At 48.7% G+C, this 18,154-nt stretch overlaps 2 protein-coding genes and 1 long non-coding RNA gene across 4 annotated transcripts; 1 reads left to right on the forward strand and 2 right to left on the reverse strand.

Moving 5' to 3' along the window:
• Nucleotides 1-13: 13 nt before the first annotated feature.
• Nucleotides 14-6,022, forward strand: NOP16 (NOP16 nucleolar protein). Its single transcript, XM_026006730.2, has 5 exons — nucleotides 14-286; nucleotides 375-483; nucleotides 1,763-1,832; nucleotides 3,652-3,758; nucleotides 4,289-6,022. Exons 1-5 carry the CDS (start codon nucleotides 180-182, stop codon nucleotides 4,430-4,432), a joined length of 537 nt encoding a protein of 178 aa, XP_025862515.1. The 5' UTR covers nucleotides 14-179; the 3' UTR covers nucleotides 4,433-6,022.
• LOC140598640 (uncharacterized) lies at nucleotides 1,334-3,374 on the reverse strand. The gene is made up of 3 exons (XR_012001168.1): nucleotides 3,254-3,374; nucleotides 2,006-2,061; nucleotides 1,334-1,907 (listed from the first exon to the last, which is right to left on the reverse strand). It is a non-coding gene; the product is annotated as an uncharacterized lncRNA (long non-coding RNA).
• A 1,880-nt stretch (nucleotides 6,023-7,902) lies between the features above and the next one.
• ARL10 (ARF like GTPase 10) lies at nucleotides 7,903-16,471 on the reverse strand. Of its 2 annotated transcripts, none has more exons than XM_026006714.2 (4): nucleotides 16,169-16,471; nucleotides 15,303-15,504; nucleotides 11,750-11,925; nucleotides 7,903-10,015 (listed from the first exon to the last, which is right to left on the reverse strand). In XM_026006714.2, exons 1-4 carry the CDS (start codon nucleotides 16,349-16,351, stop codon nucleotides 9,842-9,844), a joined length of 735 nt encoding a protein of 244 aa, XP_025862499.1. In that variant the 5' UTR covers nucleotides 16,352-16,471; the 3' UTR covers nucleotides 7,903-9,841. The 2 variants fall into 2 exon arrangements, with proteins under 2 accessions (XP_025862499.1, XP_025862494.1); XM_026006709.2 differs by having other exon boundaries at nucleotides 16,025-16,423.
• Between the last annotated feature and the right edge of the window lie 1,683 nt (nucleotides 16,472-18,154).

The raw sequence follows: 18,154 nt of genomic DNA on the forward strand, positions 1-18,154 counted from the left end.
CCAACCGCTCATTGCATTCTGGGAGTCGTGGTAATCAGCCCGAGATCGCCGCAGGGAGGACTACATTTCCGAAAAAAGCTTGCAAAGCCCTCGCGCGCATCCGCCGGAAGTAGTCTGCCACACGAGGTGCGGCGAGGGGGAGACGCCTGGTCGCAGTTGCCGGTTCGGCGGTCATTGCAATGCCCAAGGCCAAGGGGAAGACCAGGAGACAAAAGTTCGGTTACAATGTTAACCGGAAGCGTCTGAACCGGAATGCTCGACGGAAAGCAGCGCCACGGATCGAGTGGTGAGGGGACCGGGCTTTAGGAGGCAGGGAACCCCGACTGGGACGGCCGGCGAGGTGACGGTTCCCCGATCTCTCTCTTTGCTTGTAGTTCCCACATCCGACATGCCTGGGACCACGCTAAATCCGTGCGGCAGAACCTGGCCGAGATGGGGTTGGCGATGGACCCCAACAAGGCGGTGCCCCTCCGAAAGAGAAAGGTACTGATGCGCACGGTCCCGGCCCTAGACCCTGTTTCCCACCTATTTAGCTGGCTTTCAGAACTTCTCCTGTCCATTGTCACCCTCACGCTTTTCCTCGGTTTGCGACCTTCCCACAGCCAACTCGGGCAGCCTGCACTGACCGTGCTTGAAGGGCTCTTTACCAACCACCCTCATAGTCCCCAGCGCACATTGGACCTGGGTTGGAGGTCCCCCCGTATCTTCTTCACTCGTTTTTTTCCTCTTCGAAATTGACCTGTTTGGGTTCTTTGGCTTCTCAATGGTATTGCCCAGACTTTATCTTTTTCTGCCCTTAACTTTCCTAATAAAGAACTCCCCAGAGTTTGGGATTTTTACCTACTCTTTCTTACACCTTCCCCCAGTCATCTAGTTATTCTTGGTCTGAGGCTTCCTTAGTTTCTCCCAAATAGGTCTTTTTCTGCACCACACTTTCAAAAATAGCACCCATTTTAACTCAGTAATTTTTTCCCTCTCTTAATTCATAGCACTTGTAAATATTTGAGTGCCCCTTTTTGTCAACATAGTCTCCTTAAGGGCAAGCACTTTGTGTTTTATCCAGTGGTGCTTAGGATGTGACTAGTGCTCAGTAGTTAACCTAATAAATGGACTTGCTGATTGGTTATTTTTTAAAGATTGTATTTATTTGAGAGAGAGAGAGAGCAAGCATGAGCAGGGAAGAGGGACAGAGGGAGAAGCAGACTCCCTGCTGAGGCAGGGAGCCCGATGCAGGGTTCTGTCCCAGTACCCTGACATCATGACTTGAGCCAAAGGCAGATGCTTAAATCAACTGAGCCACCCAGGCACCCTTATCACATTGCTTTTAGACAAGTTTTTTTTTTTTTTTTTATCCCTTCATGCCAGAGGAAAGTGGCACTACTATTTATGTGATGCTGTAACCAAGCTCTGTCAGATTGCTCCTCTTCATAGAGAAGATATCTGATGTTTCCTCGTTGTAAATTATAAAAAGCTTTCATGGCCATTGTTTCATTTGATTAGCAAACATGATGTGAAGTAGGCAAGGAATATTATGCCCATTTTATAGATAGGCATAGAAAGATGAATTGCTTCCTTGAGTTCCTTTTGGAAACCATAAAGCCTCTGGAGCACTGGTTCTCTCTGTCATCTGTTCCTGCCTGAATTTGTGTAGGGATTCTTATAGGTAATGCAGTTGTGTTGGGATGGGCAGGAGCCTCTAGAATTTTCCCTCATCCAGGATCCTTCCTTTGTCTACTGGTCTCACAGGCTCTGTTCCCTGCAGGTGAAGGCCATGGAGGTGGACATAGAGGAGAGGCCTAAGGAGCTTGTGCGGAAGCCCTATGTGCTCAATGGTGGGTGCTGGCCACATTCCTTTAGGTCACCATCCTCTACCGTCAGGGCTAGAAGGGCCTTCAGATGTCTTCATTCTACAGATGGAAGAACCGAGGTTCAGAGGGAAGAAGGGAGCTGGTTCGGGGCTTATAAAGTTGAGACTGTGTCTCTGGGACATTTTCAGTCTACTTACTAAATTCTAGCATGTGAAGGAGGTCACAGATGTTCAGGGAGGATGCAGCCAGGTGCCTGAGACGATAGAAAAGAAACCAGTAAGTCTTAGGCATGTGTTCAGCTTGTCATGAATTTAAGGATGAATGGATTTTTACAGATTCCACCATCTCATTTAATCTTTTCAGTGGCAAATCAGTTTCATGTACATTAATGCTAGAGTGACAGTGTTAAAACAGAGCAGAATAAATTCTGCAGGGAAGCAGGAATACTCTGAAATTCTCCATCCATCCTTCCTTTACCTGTCCAAGATGTTTAGCCGTTCTCCTGAAGGTAAAAGGGTTTTAAATTGCCAGACATTTGATAAGAGAATACCTGGAGTCCCTATTGCTGGCCTATCAGTGATTCTCATAAGAATTACTACATAGGATTGCATAAATAAAATCAGGTGTACTTACAGATTTTAAAAGTTTTACTTCTCATTCTTTAAAGGATTTTTTAAAATTATGGTAAAAAAAATCACATTAAGTTTATCATCTTAATCATTTTTGATTGTATAGCTCAGTAGTGTTAAGTATGTTTATGTTGTCATGCAGCAGATCCCCAGAACTTTTTCATCTTCAAAACTGAAACTCGGGATCCCTGGGTGGCACAGCGGTTTGGAGCCTGCTTCTCCCTCTGTCTGTGTCTCTGTCTCTCTCTGTGACTATCATGCATAAATAAATAAAGATCTTTAAAAAAAAAAAAAAAACTGAAACTACCCATTAAACAAAATCTCCCATTTTGCTGGTAACCAAGTCAAAGATAATTTTTGACTATAAGGGGTTTTGCACTTAACCTCTAGATAACATTTAACCACCTTGTTTCCGTGAGCAATTTTTCTCCTAGTTGAGATATGGGGAGCATTCGCTTTGCTATTTAATTAAATTAATTAATTTAAAGATTTTATGTATGTATTCCAGAGAGACAAGGAAAGTGCTCAAGCGAGGGAGAGACTGAGAGTGAGGGGAGAGCAGAGGGAGAGGGACAAGCAGACTCTATGCTTGGCACTGATTCCGAACCAGGGCTCGAGGTCACGACCCATGATACTGTGACCTGAGCCAAAACCAAGTGTCAGATGTCTGACTGAGCCACCCAGGTGTCCCCTGGCTATTTTAAAAGTGAAGCCATAATTAGTTCCACAACTTTGCTTTTGCCCTCACGTGGAGCAGTGAGGCACCTGGGCCCAGCTACAGGCCCGGGTTCTTGCAGCATTAGTTCTCATACATACCTTTCCGTTTCATGTTATTGTTGTAACACTTTAAGAAAAGAAATTCTCCACGAATTTTAGAGATGGAAGAGAGTCCCAACCTGTGGTAGGCAGTGTATCTTCATCTCTTTCCCTAGGACCTGGTAGTAAGTAGAGATTATTATTTTGGTGCCTGCCCTTTACCCAGCTGAGACCCAAAGAGAAGTAACTTGCCTTTTAGGTGGTTGCCATACTGATAGATGATTATGTCATAGGCAGAGCCTGGGATCGCAGCAGCTGAAGGGCACTGAATTTGGGGATGGAGAGGCAAAGCCCATCTGATGGCCATGGTTTAGGATGGGGTGAAAGGATGACTGGACAACTCAAAAAGTGCAGGAGGCAAAACCTCATTTTCTGTGTGCTGGTTTCTTTCACCCTAGACCTAGAGGCAGAAGCCAGCCTCCCAGAAAAGAAAGGAAACACACTGTCTCGTGACCTTATTGACTATGTGCGCTACATGGTGGAGAATCACGGGGAGGACTACAAGGTGAGTGGTTTGGGCCAGATCCAAAAACTTGGATCTGTTGGGAAGGCATCCTGGACCATATGGGGTCTGATCTGTTTGTCTCTTGCCTGAGACTGAGTGGAAATGAACGAAATAGAGACTATAGGAAATTTATCTTACTGACAGATGATTATAGCCAGGATAGACTGACTGCCCTGTGATTCATATTCTATTCACAGAGATGTTTTGTTTGCATGGTATTTTTAAAGAACTTGAATGAGGTGCCATTTTAATTATGGGAGTTTTCAAATGAAAGTTCATGTTTTTGACCTCTTAAAAATTAGAAGATCTGGCTACACTGGATTCTCGTGCCCAAGTGGGATCAGCTGGCCACGGATGGACATTAACTACTCATCTGACCCCAACTCCTGCCTGGTTCTGAAGGGCATTTACACCCTTTTCCCCACATACACCAGGGTTTCTGAGGTGAGGAACCTGCCCAACTCAGGCAGTAGTAGGATCGAACCTTTGCCTGTCCAGCCCCTCCTCAAGTGACCCTTCTCCCTTCTTAGGCTATGGCCCGGGACGAGAAGAATTACTATCAAGATACCCCAAAACAGATTCGGAATAAGATCAACGTCTATAGGCGTTTTTACCCAGCGGAGTGGCAAACCTTCACTGAATCTTTGCAGAAGAATAAGATGGAGGTTGAGTGATTGGCTGATACCTACCCTGGGGGCTGAGGTCTCCTCCTGGACCAGAGAAGCTGGAAGCCAGGGTTTAAGGCAAGAAGGGGCATGTGGCTAGATGAGGCTGGTCAAATCCCATGGAATCAAAAGGTTATACACACATGCAAATAGACACATTCACATTCCCTTCTCTGGGGAAGGAACTGTCTCCAAGAGGCTTCTGAGGGCCCTGAAAAAAGCTAGAACCTACTGTTTTCAGTGGGTGGTTTACATACAGTCTGTACGTAATAAAACAAGGCTATTTTATTTTTCTGATGGTTATGTGTTCCCCTCATGGCCAAGTGCCAGGACTGCCCCTGTGAAAATCAACTCAGGGTAGAGAGCCCATCTAACCCTTTATGTGCTGCATTCCCACACCCTCTTAGGTGTGGCCTCCCTCCTCTTGTCCCGTTTTGGTTCCATTGTTCTGCCTTGGTTTCCTGCACAGCATTCACCCTTCTACAGAAGCCTGCTGCTAACCCTGGAGTGCTTGGGCAAGGTCTGTCTCCCCAACACTATATCCAACTATTACAATACCAAATCTCTCTCATTTTTAATGTTTCCCCCTCTAATCTGGTTCTTACTGCTCTTCAAAAGAATTGGGTGTTTTTACATAGGTCATTTCACATAAAACCTTGTTAAGGTCTGTGGCTTTATTTTACAGGTAAGGAGACTGAGGCTTGATAGGTCAATGTGAGGTTTGAAGTCAGGTTGGTCTAACAGCTAAGCCTGGGCTTTCACTTGCTATCCTCCTCTTCAGTCCCATGTCAGGGCAGGCTAGAAACTGACAGGGTCCCAGAAACCCCTCCTATGGGACGTAGCTGGCTTAGCTCCTAACAGTGACTAACCCTTGTGAGCAGTGCACACAGCTTTTGGAATCTAATCTGCAGCTTAGTGTGTTTTTTGTTTCAATCTTTAAATAAGTAGGCTCCACGCCCAATGTGGGGCTTGAATTCATGACCCTGAGATAAAGAGTTATATGCTCTACCGACTGAGCCAGCCAGATTCCCTGCTTGTGAGGGCTTTTATTCGACCTCAGAACACATCTTACACAGCATTCCGAATTCTGGCCTTTAAAGCTGTCCGCTTGTTTCTTTACCCAATTCAGGTGCCAATTTTAGGAAGTCTTTCCTACTACTGTCACCCATCCTGTTGTCCCTACAACCCAGACTTGCTTAGCAATACATACCAGTCATAACTGCCTTTTCGTCTGCTTGATGTCCCCTACCAGACTGGGGTTGAGTGCAGGCACCTTCCTTGGGAATCCAGAGCTGAGCCCAAGGCAGCTGTTGGGGGAATGCTCCATCCTAACTTCTGGCTCCCAGGGATGGGGCAGCCAGTTTTGGATATCTCCCAAAAGATTTGGAGTTAGGCCAAAACCCATGTTCCTTACCACCTCACTTCCAGGTACACTGAAGGGCTAGGGCACTGGGATTTGCTGTTGACAAATGATTGTGTCACTGGAAGTATCCTACGACCACCCTCCTTACCTGCCCCTCACTGGAACTGTAATACTCAAAATCAGAATTCAAATAAAACAATATTTGAGTTTGGGGCATCTATTTTGTGCCTCAAGTAGCCACTGGCTCTCCTTTATGCAATTTGTCCTTGGCAACCATGGGGTGTGGGTTCACAGGGCTTGGGCTGGGATAGCAAGGCCTCTTTACATCCAACTCTTTGCTGGGACTTCTCCCTATGTACCTCATGGGCCCACCTCACAGAGGCAGCACATGAGAAGCTGGTGGTTCTTTTCATAGCTACTAGGAAGGACTGAGGATGTGAGCCAACAAACATGACAGGAAACTCCTTAGGCTATTCCAGGTCTGAGGCATGGGCAGGTGCACGAGGATGAATATTACAGGTGAGTTTCAGCAGCTAGTTCCAAAGTGCTGCCAGCTGGTATTAAACAAGCAAAAGAATAAAATATTTTCCAAAGACAAGTGGAAATATTTTTTGCAGAATTTAGTGTTTCATTCAGGCAGACAGGCAAAACTCAAGATTTTCATCACCTCTCTGTGATGAACTGATTTCACCACCCCACTCCCATCCTTACTGCTGGACACCAATCTGTGCAGGCTTACAGGCAGCAGTTCTGGGCACCTAGAGGTACCAGAGGAGACTCCTTGGGATAAGCAGCCAGTCAAGGTGGTGGTCTTGGGAGCCTTCTTGCTTAGACCATCCACTCAACCAAGCTTTGGGCTCCTCAGAGGGTTGGCAGCAGGTGAGAAAATGGATGATCAGAAGCCACATTGCATTAAGTGATTCTTAGTATCAGAAGCCATCAGTGCCAGGGTGAATGATTAGACATTAGTTCAGGAGGCAAGCAGAAGCTTGCCTTTGATGTGGAATGCCTACCTGTGCTCTCATGTCCAGAGCCTTCCTTCCAGTTGCCTTCATTAGAATAGGAGGGGCCAACATTTGACCCCTATCCCACGCTCAGGTAGGTTGGGAGCTATGGTGTTGGGGCAGTGATGGGGAATAGTGTCACCCAGGCTAGCTCAGAAAGTTTGAGATGAACAATGGCTGGTTCCCAGGAGCAGCTGATCTGGGCTTTTTTTTTTTTTTTTTTTATTTATTTATGATAGTCACAGAGAGAGAGAGAGAGGCAGAGACACAGGCAGAGGGAGAAGCAGGCTCCATGCACCGGGAGCCCGATGTGGGATTCGATCCCGGGTCTCCAGGATCGCGCCCTGGGCCAAAGGCAGGCGCCAAACCGCTGCGCCACCCAGGGATCCCTGATCTGGGCTTTTGAATCAAAAGGTCACATTCAGGAGCCACTGGGTAAGAGCACCACAGGCCAGGCACATGGGTGTTCACAAGAGCAGCCTCTTCCACCCAGTCTAGTCCTGGCAGAAACCAGCAGATGAGCACTGTTGGGCACTCTGCACAGAGGCCAGGCCAGCAGTCCCACTAGAGGGGCACAGCTGTGCGCCACAAATGCAGTGGGGCACACTCCCAGGCCAAGAGAACATGTATATTCTGCACAAGTATCAGAGCGGTGGTACTCTGGACCTTTAGCCCTCCTCAGTGGTATGTATCTTCTGGTGTACCACTGGGACCTTTCCATTCTGGGAGTGGTCTTCAAAGGTTGCTCAAGTAGATAGAGTTAAACTATTCAAGTTCACTCTCACTGGGGACTTTGAAAATTACGTTATGATACTCATTAGACCAAAGGCAGATCTAAATTAGAAAAGGGTCCCCTGGGCAGCCCCAGTGGCTCAGCAGTTTAGCGCCGCCTTCAGCCCAGGGCATGATCCTGCAGACCCGGGATCGGATCCCAGGTCGGGCCCCCAGCATGGAGCCTGCTTCTCCCTCTGCCTCTGCCTCTGTCTCTCTCTCTCTCTCTGTCTCATGAATAAATAAATAAATCTTAAAAAAAAGGGGGGTCTCCTACAACAATGCTGGTTCCAGAGGTAAATGTCAAGCACTGGAAAACAAGGTGGAGCTTATAGCACAAAGAAGTTCCACAGTCTTTTAATGTCAAAATGAAAAGTTGCTGGCAAAGTTTCAAAGGCTACTCTAAAAGCTAAGTCATTTCTTAAATATTTAAAATAAAAGCAGAGAAATCTCTTCTTTCTTCTGCAGAAAGTTAATCAGAATTTCAAAGAACAGTGATTATGTTGATATACCACAGCCCAAGAGCATAGCAGGCCACTCTCAACAGCAGTCCCACTGCTGGACTTTGGTAGCTTCCCACACTACTTTCCCTCCCTGTGCCTCCTCTCATGTAGGCCACAGCATGGAACTGAAGCACACTGAGTCAACATCAAATGAAATGAAGGCACATAATCTTTAGTCTCAAAAAACAAACTGAGTTGGATATCTCCTCTTTAAAAAAAGTCCATTTGTGGCTATTGATTACTCAGTGGTCCCTGGCAGACAAAGTCCTCCTTCCTTTGCCTGCACTAAAGAGAAATGTCAGTATATAGACAAACTGGCTGATCACCAGAAACAGAATCATGGTGTGTGCACTGCAGAGAACAGAAATTCTGTCCAACTTTTAGGTGGGGAGTCAGCAGGTCCAGGTACCAAAGCCTCAGGTACCTTCGGCTGATCTGCTAATTCCCATTTCTTTTTACCTGGATTTACACGCTTGAAATGTCCTCTCCTGGAGTCACCATCTACATGGAAGGGGGCTGTGTCCTTTTGACACACTAGGTCAAGTGGTGGAGATACAGTTCATGTGGATCAATGTAAAGTATAAGACCGATTACAGTGGGAAAGCTAAAGCTTTGTGCCCACTTACATGTAAAGGTTATCACATGTCTCAAAATTCCAGCTATTTCCTCAAAAACACAAATTTTCATGACCATTATCTGGGGTTTTGATAACAGCACCTAGAAACAGAACCTAAAACTTTGGTCTGTTCCTCGTATAAATAAATAAATAATTAAAATACAGTTCTGAGGCCAACACCCAGCTCCAGTTGACAGTCTTCTCCCCAGGGCCACAGGCTCCTTCCCCAGACTTCTGTAAACGTGGACATTGGCACAGTTAGGGCAAGAGCAGCAGCTTCTGTCTCCAGATTGGGCATGGGTGGGCGGGGAAGCCTTTTGTTTTTCTGATTAGGAGTGAATACCACTTGATACTTATAGTCTGGCAGGCAGGCCTTGGCTTGCAGAAGCAGGGAGGTTCCAGAACCTGCTAGGTTCTTCAGGTTCATCCTAGCACTTCTTACCTTCGTGGCTGAAAAATGTATCTCTAAGTTAGAAAAAACTATGGAGACCACCTCTTTAAGAATGAGGGCCCCATGTGATCCCGGGGTCCTGGGATCGAGTCCCACATCAGGCTCCCTACATGGAGCCTGCTTCTCCCTCTCTGCCTGTGTCTCTGCCTCTCTGTCTCTCATGAATAAATAAAATCTTAAAAACCAAAAACCAAACAAACAAAACAATGAGGGCCCCAGGGCCAGAGAGGCAAAGATAGCACAAGGCCTTGAGCCAGCTGGTCAAGCTTGGAGCCAAGGCTCATTGTGTACTGCCCAGAACCTGCTGGTATGAGAGGGGCATGAAGTTACTGGGAGTGTACTTCTGACACTATACTCAATCACCAAAACTACAGAGGGGAGAACTGAGCCTGCGGAGCACCTTAATATACTCATCAGAGAAGGAGGGTGCCTTCAGGGGTGAAAGTTGGATCCACTTTCAGCCTGGAGTGAGCCAGACACTAAGCTCTTCTGCTGTCTGCCTCCCTGACCTTCCCAAACTTCAGTCTCATGGCCACCTCACCGGGAAGGCTTCTGTGTGGTTCTTGACCTTGCCCAGGCCCTGCTCTGGAGGGTGGGAAGAGAGAAGTGCTGCCACATGGGTCCCACCTCAGGCCCAAGCTGGTTGTAGAGAAGTCGGAGCAGCAGAACTGGGGTCTCCAGGGTTGAGTGGTGAGCAGGTGGGGGCCAGCCTAGGAGAGAAGCTCCAAGAGCAGTCTCCAGATATGCACGGTGCCGGGGTCTTCAAAGCCAGGTCCTGCAGGGGCGATGCTGGCTGCCAAGAGGAAAACCTCTCGCTGGGAATCGATAGCCTGCAGGCCCAGCTCCTGTTGCAGTTCCACCATACTCATGGCCTCACTCAGGTCCTGGGATGAGATGGAGAAGCCAGTTGGAACACAGCTGACAATTTCCCAGCACCAAAACTGTCATCTATGAAAAGAACTGTTCTTTGGCTACCCTGGGGAACACTGGGGTCTAAGTTTCCAGAAGTGGCCTCTGGGCCCCTTGGTCTAAATTCTCTTCGTCATCTCTGACTCTGTACCAACCTTCTTTTCATACCACCATCAGCCATTGTAAGAAACAGCACTTCCTATAAGCCAGGCATTGTAAGAGGCACTTGGATTTATTCAGGTAATCTACACTTGACTGATGAGGAAACTGGCTTAGGGAGGTGAAGTCATTTAGCTAAGGACAAAGTGGCAAAGCCAGGTTTCAAACTCAGGTTGGTCTGATGACCAAGCCTGGAACCCTTACAGAATCCTAGCTCAGTTTCCTAAATAAACTCAGTAGTGAGGAGATCTTATAGTAGGGTCATTTCCAGACAAGAGCTTCACCTCCCCCAGACTCCTAGATACTAAGGCAAAAAAGAGGCCACTATATACAGAGCATGGCTGATGAGGGTACATTTTAATTTCAACCCTGACCCCAAATTAAAAGAATTCTTGGAGCAATTCATGTGATGCCAGAACCTTAGGTGTTATCTCCTGTAGATTCAAGACTGCTATACATTATAGTTTATAATTAGAATGGCGATATAATCATTCAAACCAGGGTACTTCTAAGACTTAAAGTGAGCACTATTAATAATTATACCAGAACAACAGGCATAAGCGGGGACCATCCCAGGCAGACCAGGACATATGGTCACGTATTTATAAATGATTGTCAAAGATTTTCTGATAGGCAGGGGAAACTGGGGTCAAAAGATGTATAGATCTTTCCAAGCAAGGTTAGAAACAAGTGCCACAGCTCTCAGGGACATGTGCAAGGCCATGGGAAAAATGACAGTGAACTCTGTCCTGTGACAAGGTTTTACCTAGTATGTATTGAGAATGGTGTCTTAGGTCTATGCTGAGAGTTGTTGAGCTAAAGGCCCAGGGGTATAGCGTGGTTCAGAGCAGGATCTTTGAGGAATAGCTGAGTTCAAGTCCTGACTTTGCCACCTACCAGTTTTAATTTTGGGCACTGAGGGATAATATGAGGCCTATCATGGGGTTTTGTAGGATTTAAGTGAGTTAATGATTGTCAGGTGCTTAGCCTGGCACACTATAAGCACACTTATAATAAATGTTATTTACTATAGTTATTTCAATCTGCTTAGCTTCTTATCACTTCCCAGCTTTAGCTCTCTGATTTAGAAGATCAGAAGGATGTGGCAAGAGTGGAAAAGGCACAAGTTTTGGAGTCAGACATCCCAGTTCCACTATTTTCAAGGTGTACAACCTTAGGGAGATTATAAAACCTCTCTGAGCTTCAGATTCCCAATCTGTAAAATGGGAATAGTATCCCATGCCTGGTAGGTTCAATTAGAAGCATAATATGAAATGTCATTCAAAACCATACTTGACATACGGTAGATGCTTAATCATTATTTTTCTCATTTCCCCAGGATGATGGGTGACAGAGCAAAGAGGAAGGCAGACAGAGGAAGAGATCAGGGATGAGAGAAGGGCACAGGTAGAAGAGCAAGGGACAGTATCTCCGCCAAGTGCTCCAGGTCTCAGGCCTGGGCCTCAGTCGCTCTCCTGTGCTCCCTGCCCCTGTCTAGGGATCAGCGGATCCAGCCCCACTGGCCGAAGCCAGCTGCCTATGGCCCTCACCTGCTTGTTGGCCACCACGACGACAGGCAGGTCAGGGTCCTTGTCCAGCAGCTTGTGCAGTTCCTGCCGGGCCCAGGGCAGCCGCAGCCGATCAGCCGAGTCCACCATGAACACCAACACGTCTACTTCATTCACAAACTCCTTCCAGTAGAAGCGCAGGTTCTGGCTGCCACCGACTGAGGAGAGGCCAGGGGCCAGCTGAGCCTCCCTGGGCCCTGGCTCTCTGTATATAGCCCCAGTACCAGCCCACTTCCAGCTTCTCAAGGCTCCATCAGCCCAGGGCAAGGGAGACCACAGGCTCTGGAGCCAATCCAGGTTATCTTTGGCTCTGGTAGCTGGGCTCCCTGGGCAAGTCACTACCTTCAAGCAGCAGCATTTTCCTCCTCAGTAAACCTTACTAACAGGTTGCAGCAAAACCAAAAGATACCATACACAATGCACCTTTCATAGATTAGCATACAAGGTACTCATTAAATTGTACTCTCTGGGAATGCCTGGGGGGCTCAGTGGTTAAGCGTCTGCCTGCGGCCCAGGGCGTGATCATGGAGTCACGGGATCAAGTCTCAAATCTCCAGGAGCCCATGCTAGGGCTCCTGGCATGGAGCCTATGTCTCTCTCTCTCTGTCTCTCATGAAAAAATAAAAATAAAATCTTTTTAAAAAATTAAAAAGCAAAATAAATAAAAAAATAAATCATACTCTGGTTCTTTTTCCTGGGCTGCTTCCTGCCAAAGCAGGAAAAAAAAGCTTCCTAGCTTTCTCCCAGGACAGTGATGGTGTTGTCAAAGCCAGGACTCCCTGCCCAGCCTGTGCACAGCCATTCTCCATTCAATGTCTCTTGTTCAGTTTGGTCACCCCATTTTCTTTCTTCACAAACAGCATGCTCAGTCTTGCCACCAGTCTTGCCACCACATGGCCACCCCTGTGGTGCTGCCAACTTGGGTTGCTTTCTTGTTCCTCTCTGCCCCTCTGCACAGCCTCTATTAACCACGCTGCATCCTAGTGTTTTTGGATATACTTCTGACACTGGACTCTAAGCCCTTTGAGACAGCTATTTACATCTGGATCCCCCCAAAGCCCTCAGCACAATGCCTGGCACATAGCAGGCACTCAACAAGTATTTACTGAGTGCTTACTAGGTGCCAAGCACTGATCTGGGTGCTGGGGATACAGAGGTGAGCAAGGCAGACAGGGCCCTGCTCTCAAGGAGCTCACTCTGTAACCAAGATAGACACAGCAATAGCACATAAGCACATTTCAGAGAGGAAGGAAATAAGAGAAAAATGAAAATGGCTGGGGGTGGCTTTGGATTGGGTGGTCTGGGAAGGTCTCCCTTGAGGAGGCAGCATGTGAGCTGAGTCTGAGATAATGAGAAGGCACTAGCTAAGGGAAGACGCAGAGGAAAGCACTGTAAGCAGAGGGAAGAGCAAGCTCAATGTGTTTGAGAAATCTGCAGAAGGCTACCAGGGTGGCCAAGGCAGCGCCAGAGAGAAGAAGACGCCACAGCCAAAAAGGTTGCTCAGGGCTTGACCACACAGGGGCTGTCAGGCTACAGTGAGGCTGTGAGGGATCCCCTTGCAGGTTTTACACAAGAGTGACATGGGTTTCTGAAAGATACTGCTGGCTGACACTGGGGACAGAAGTGAAAGCAGGCAGACCAGCAAAGAGGCTGTTATAGTACTGAGATGATGGTGGCTCAGACCAAGCACTCAGTGGCGGAAGTAGGGAGTAGACAGATGTAGAATCTATTGGAAAATAAAGCTGAAAGAACTAGCTAATAAAATGGATAGGATATAGGAAGTGGTGGGGCAAGGGTGGGGGTGGAGTGGGGGGCAGTCATGAAAGATCCACAAAGGGCTCATTCTTGGCTGGGCTCCAGTCCAGGCACTGTAGACCATTACCAAGGGAGTTGTTGTGGGAAGGGAAAGTTCCAGGACTTGAATGGGAAATCTGGGTTTGAATCCAGGAGTGACCTTATAGAACCTGGATTGCAACCAGTCAGATTCTTGGGTAATATAAAAACACCAAACTTTTCTCCCAAGGCTGGGGGTTGTGGGGTACTGTCTACCAGAGTGGGTGTCAAGTGCAGAATCCCACTTGACCCTTCTGTGTCCCTGGCACAAGAAAGGGAGATCCCAATGGGATATTTACCTGGGCCAGATTCCAGGTGAATATCAATATTTGCCACAATCAGGAAGGAAAGATGTAGGCAGACCCTCAGAATCTGATCCCACGACCTAGCACTTAACTAAACTCAACCAGTCTTTATGGTCTGAGCCCTTTGGCTGGCAGGAAGTCCACTTAGCTCTCCCACCAAGTCTGTGGTTGGGACATAGGTCACTAAGTACTGCTGTCCTCTCAATAGACCCAATCTCTCCTGGAATCTCAAGAAGACTAACACTGAAGACAGGGGCTGCCCAGAACCTCTCTGATCACTCACTCAACAAGCTCTTCCAGTTACCTGCTTGAAGCAGGGCCCCAGGGGCCAGAGCTGGATCAGACTCATCTGTGTCCCAAGTGCTTGCTAGTCAGGGACATAGGCTGGTAAGAGGCAAATATCAGCTCAGAGGAAGAGCCGTTAGACTAACCTGGGAGTCAGAGAAGGCTTCACAGGAATATTGTTTGACCTAAATTTTTTTTTAAAGAGTCATTATTTTTTTCAGTAGGCTCCACACCCAATGTGGGGCTTGAACTCATGACCCTGAGACCAGGTTGATGCTCTACTGGCTGAGCCACCCATGTGACCCTCACCTAAATCTTGAAGGAGATGTAGTAGTTTATCAGGGGAAAAAGGGCTTTCCAGGAACACCAGGGTGGCTCAGTGGTTGAGCATCTGCCTTTGGGTCAGGTCGTAATCCAAGGGTCCTGGCATCAGGGAGCCTGCTTCTCCCTCTGCCTCTGTCTCTCTCTGTGTGTCTCATGAATAAATAAATACAATCTTTAAAAAAAGAAATAAAGAAAAAGGGCTTTCCAGACTGAGGGAACAGTGCAAGCACAGGACAAAAAAAAAAAAAAAAGAAAAGAAAAGAAAAAAGAAAACAGCAAGTACCCTTCAGAAACAAGCAATGTGTCATGGTGCTTAAAATTGAGAGCCTATAGCCAGAGAGTCTGCATTAGCAGACTGCCAAGCTAGGTGAGCCAGGATAAATTATTTAACTTGCTGGGCTTCCCTTTCCTCATGTATGTAACAAGGGTAACAACTGTTTCCAGTTTTTTGGGAGTTGTTGGGAGAATTTTATTAAGTAATGCCTGTCAAGTGCTTGGCATACAGGAAACTGTGGCTTTTGGCATCTCAGTGTTAGGCATAGGAGCTTCAGTTGGGGTGAGGGACAGTCAGTGACCAAGTTGGAACTGCCCGATCATGAATGGCCCATCATGCCAAAATACAGAGCTTGAACTGTATCCTGTGCCCAGAGAAGCAGGGGAAGAATGTCATACAGGATCGTGTCCTGCTTAGATATACGTGCTGGAGCCACCCCCAGGCAAAAATCCCCGGCTTGGGTCCAACTGAGGTGACGGGGAGAAGGTATGTGTGTGTGGGGGGGTCTGCTCACTCTCTAGCAGGTCCACCTCGAAGTCTTTGGTGGGCAGCCGCGCAGAGTTGAAGCCCCAGGTGGGGATGTGGCCTTCCAGCGGCGGCTTCCCGGACAGCACGCGCAGGAACGTGCTCTTCCCCGAGCCATCCAGCCCCAGCACCAGCACCTCGCGCTGCTCCAGCTCCTCCAGCGCCGGCTCTTCCTCCTCCTCGTCTTCAGGCTGCAGGGCACAGGTCAGGTTGCGGCCGGCACCCTCCCTCCGAACCCTTCCCTAGGGAAGATCGAAGACACCAAAGCGCCCATCCCCGTCCTCCACCCGTCAACCGGCAGGCAAGCAAGGTCTGGTGCAGTGAGACCGGTGCTGCCTTTGGAGTCCTGAATCCCAAACCCGGTTCTTCTGGCTTTCCTGAGTGACCTCGGAGAACTTCCTTTCATTCGCGATGCCTCAGCCTCCTCAGCCTGACAATCCCCACGTCCAGGATCGCGGGAACCACGGAGGAAACCAGCCCTGGGGCCAAAGAAGGGGGCGGCGGCCTCTCCCGGCAAGCCCGAGGCGCGGGCTGCGCGCACTGCGCAGGCGCCGGGAGAGCGCGGGCTGGCCCGGGCGCGGGCTCGACACCGCTTCGGGACCGCGCCCTGCGAGCTCGGCCGCTCACGAAGAAGCCCAAGGCTCGCGGCCGCGCAGGGCGGTGCCTCACACCCCCTGAAAGGCCCACCCAACCCCCGGTTCTGGGACTCACGGATGCCCCGCTGCCAGCCGCGCGCCCTTTCGCACGGGGCCTGCGGGCTGCGGCGCCAAGTCCCCGATCCTGGCGCTTCTGCCCTCGCGGGGCGCCACACCCCCGGCTGCACGTGCGAGGCCCAGACCCCGGCCCGGCACTCACGTCCCACTCGTCCCACTCAGGGAGGCGGGCGGGCTCCGCGCCCCACCAGGCCTCGCCCCGGTCCCAGCGCCGCTCCCGTCCGCGCCCGAAGTAGGCCTTCCAGAGGATGAAGAGTACTGAGCCCAGCACGGCCGCGGCTCCGCCCAGCGCCAGCACCAAGGGGCTCAGCGGCCGCGGAGCCATTGGGCCGGGGGAGGGCCACGGGTGCGGGGTGCACAGGCCGAACCCGCGGGCCCGCGAAAGATGGCCCCGCTGCGACTGCGGCGTCCGCGCCCACCCACCCGCCGCCGGCCCCGCACTACAAGCCCCACAATGCACCGCTGCTGTCGCGACAGGCGCCCGCGGCCGGGCGGCGGCACTGGGCCGCCCACTGGAGCTCGGGGGCTTCCCGCTTCGGATGCCAGGTTCGGCTGCGGAGCTAGGGCAGGACGGGAGATGGTGATAAAACTGGCACCTCCCGAGCACTTCTGTATGCCCAGTGGTTAGTTGACCGATGTTCTTGTTCACTTCGTAAAACAGTGCTTTTTAGAAGGGAAAGTCAGAGCTCTCTTGTTTCAGGAAACTGTCCTCCCTTACTTGTCACTACCTCTCTCTCCTTTTCATTGCAGCCCTTCTGGATAATGTGTGTTTCCTATTCTTCACCCAACCCACCCATGGAAACTGCTCTCATCTGGGTCTCTAACAGATGCTTCCTTGTTAAATTGTTGTTAACATCTTAGTTCTCATTTTGCTTGACCTCCTTGTACCATTTCACATTGTTAAATGAAGACTTAGCAGAGATGCCGTTCAAAACCTGGTCAGGATGCCAGCTCATCCCTTGGGGGATCACCTCCTTGGCGGGACAGGAACGCAAGGTTCCCAAAGAGAAAATTAGCACCAATGAGTTTATCCAGAGCTTTGCAGTCAGAAAATTAAAAAAGAAAAGAAAAGAAAAAAATTTTTTATGGGATTTGGTCTTGGCATTCACGTAAGTTTTATGTCATTTCAAAAGAGAGCACTTAATCCCTTGAGAACTAAAGGCTTCTCAAGGTCCAATTAGGCCTTGCCTTACCTTTCCTGCCTCCTGACACACAGTGGGTGATCATCCTCTTGTCTCTCAGCTGGAGTTCAGTCATCCTGTGTGGTCACAGTGTCTGCCTGAAACTATCTTTCTGTCATTCTACTTGAGGATGTTGACCAGGCCTTTGCCATCTTAGGGTCTGATGTGCTCAGTGTAAGACTGAGGCCCAGAGTTCACACTTAAGAAATATTTGGAGAATTGAATCAATTGTACATACTCCGCTCTTGGCTTCCTTGACACATTCTTTTCTTGATTTTCACCCGCCTCTCTATCCAAACCTTTTCAGTCTCTTGCCTGGCATTGGCTGCCATTGACTGAAACTAACTGGACCATTTGGGGAGGAAACTTTGGAAATGGTATTGTCAGGGGTTGGCCCCCATACAGAGCAGAGCATGTGAAGGGTGAGGGATGGAGCCATGAGTAAACTAAACTGGCATATGACTGGCACAGTCCACCCCTCTGCATCCAGTTTTACTTTTATATCCTCTTTTAACTTTGTGCTTCCACCATGATGCAATAACCATCGTAAAAAGAGTCACTCTTTACCTTCTGAGAAAAGAGAAGACAAAAGTCCCATCAGTCAATATATCCATCTCTGGATGATGTTAATTCCTCTTCAATCATAACCCCATCTGATATTCTTCAATTAAAGATTAAATTCTAAAGATAACCACTGCAAACTTATACTTCCATATTGCTTATATAGCAGTCTTTACAAAGAAAAGCTGGCAATGTCATTTTTCAGCTTAAAATTCCTCAGTGGGGGATCCCTGGGTGGCGCAGCAGTTTAGCGCCTGCCTTTGGCCCAGGGCGCGATCCTGGAGATCCGGGATCGAATCCCATGTCGGGCTTCCCTGCATGGAGCCTGCTTCTCCCTCTGCCTGTGTCTCTGCCTCTCTCTCTCTCTCTGTGACTATCATAAATAA

The sequence above is a fragment of the Vulpes vulpes genome, chromosome 4 (assembly GCF_048418805.1).
Source record: "Vulpes vulpes isolate BD-2025 chromosome 4, VulVul3, whole genome shotgun sequence".
NCBI classification, from domain to species: domain Eukaryota; kingdom Metazoa; phylum Chordata; class Mammalia; order Carnivora; family Canidae; genus Vulpes; species Vulpes vulpes.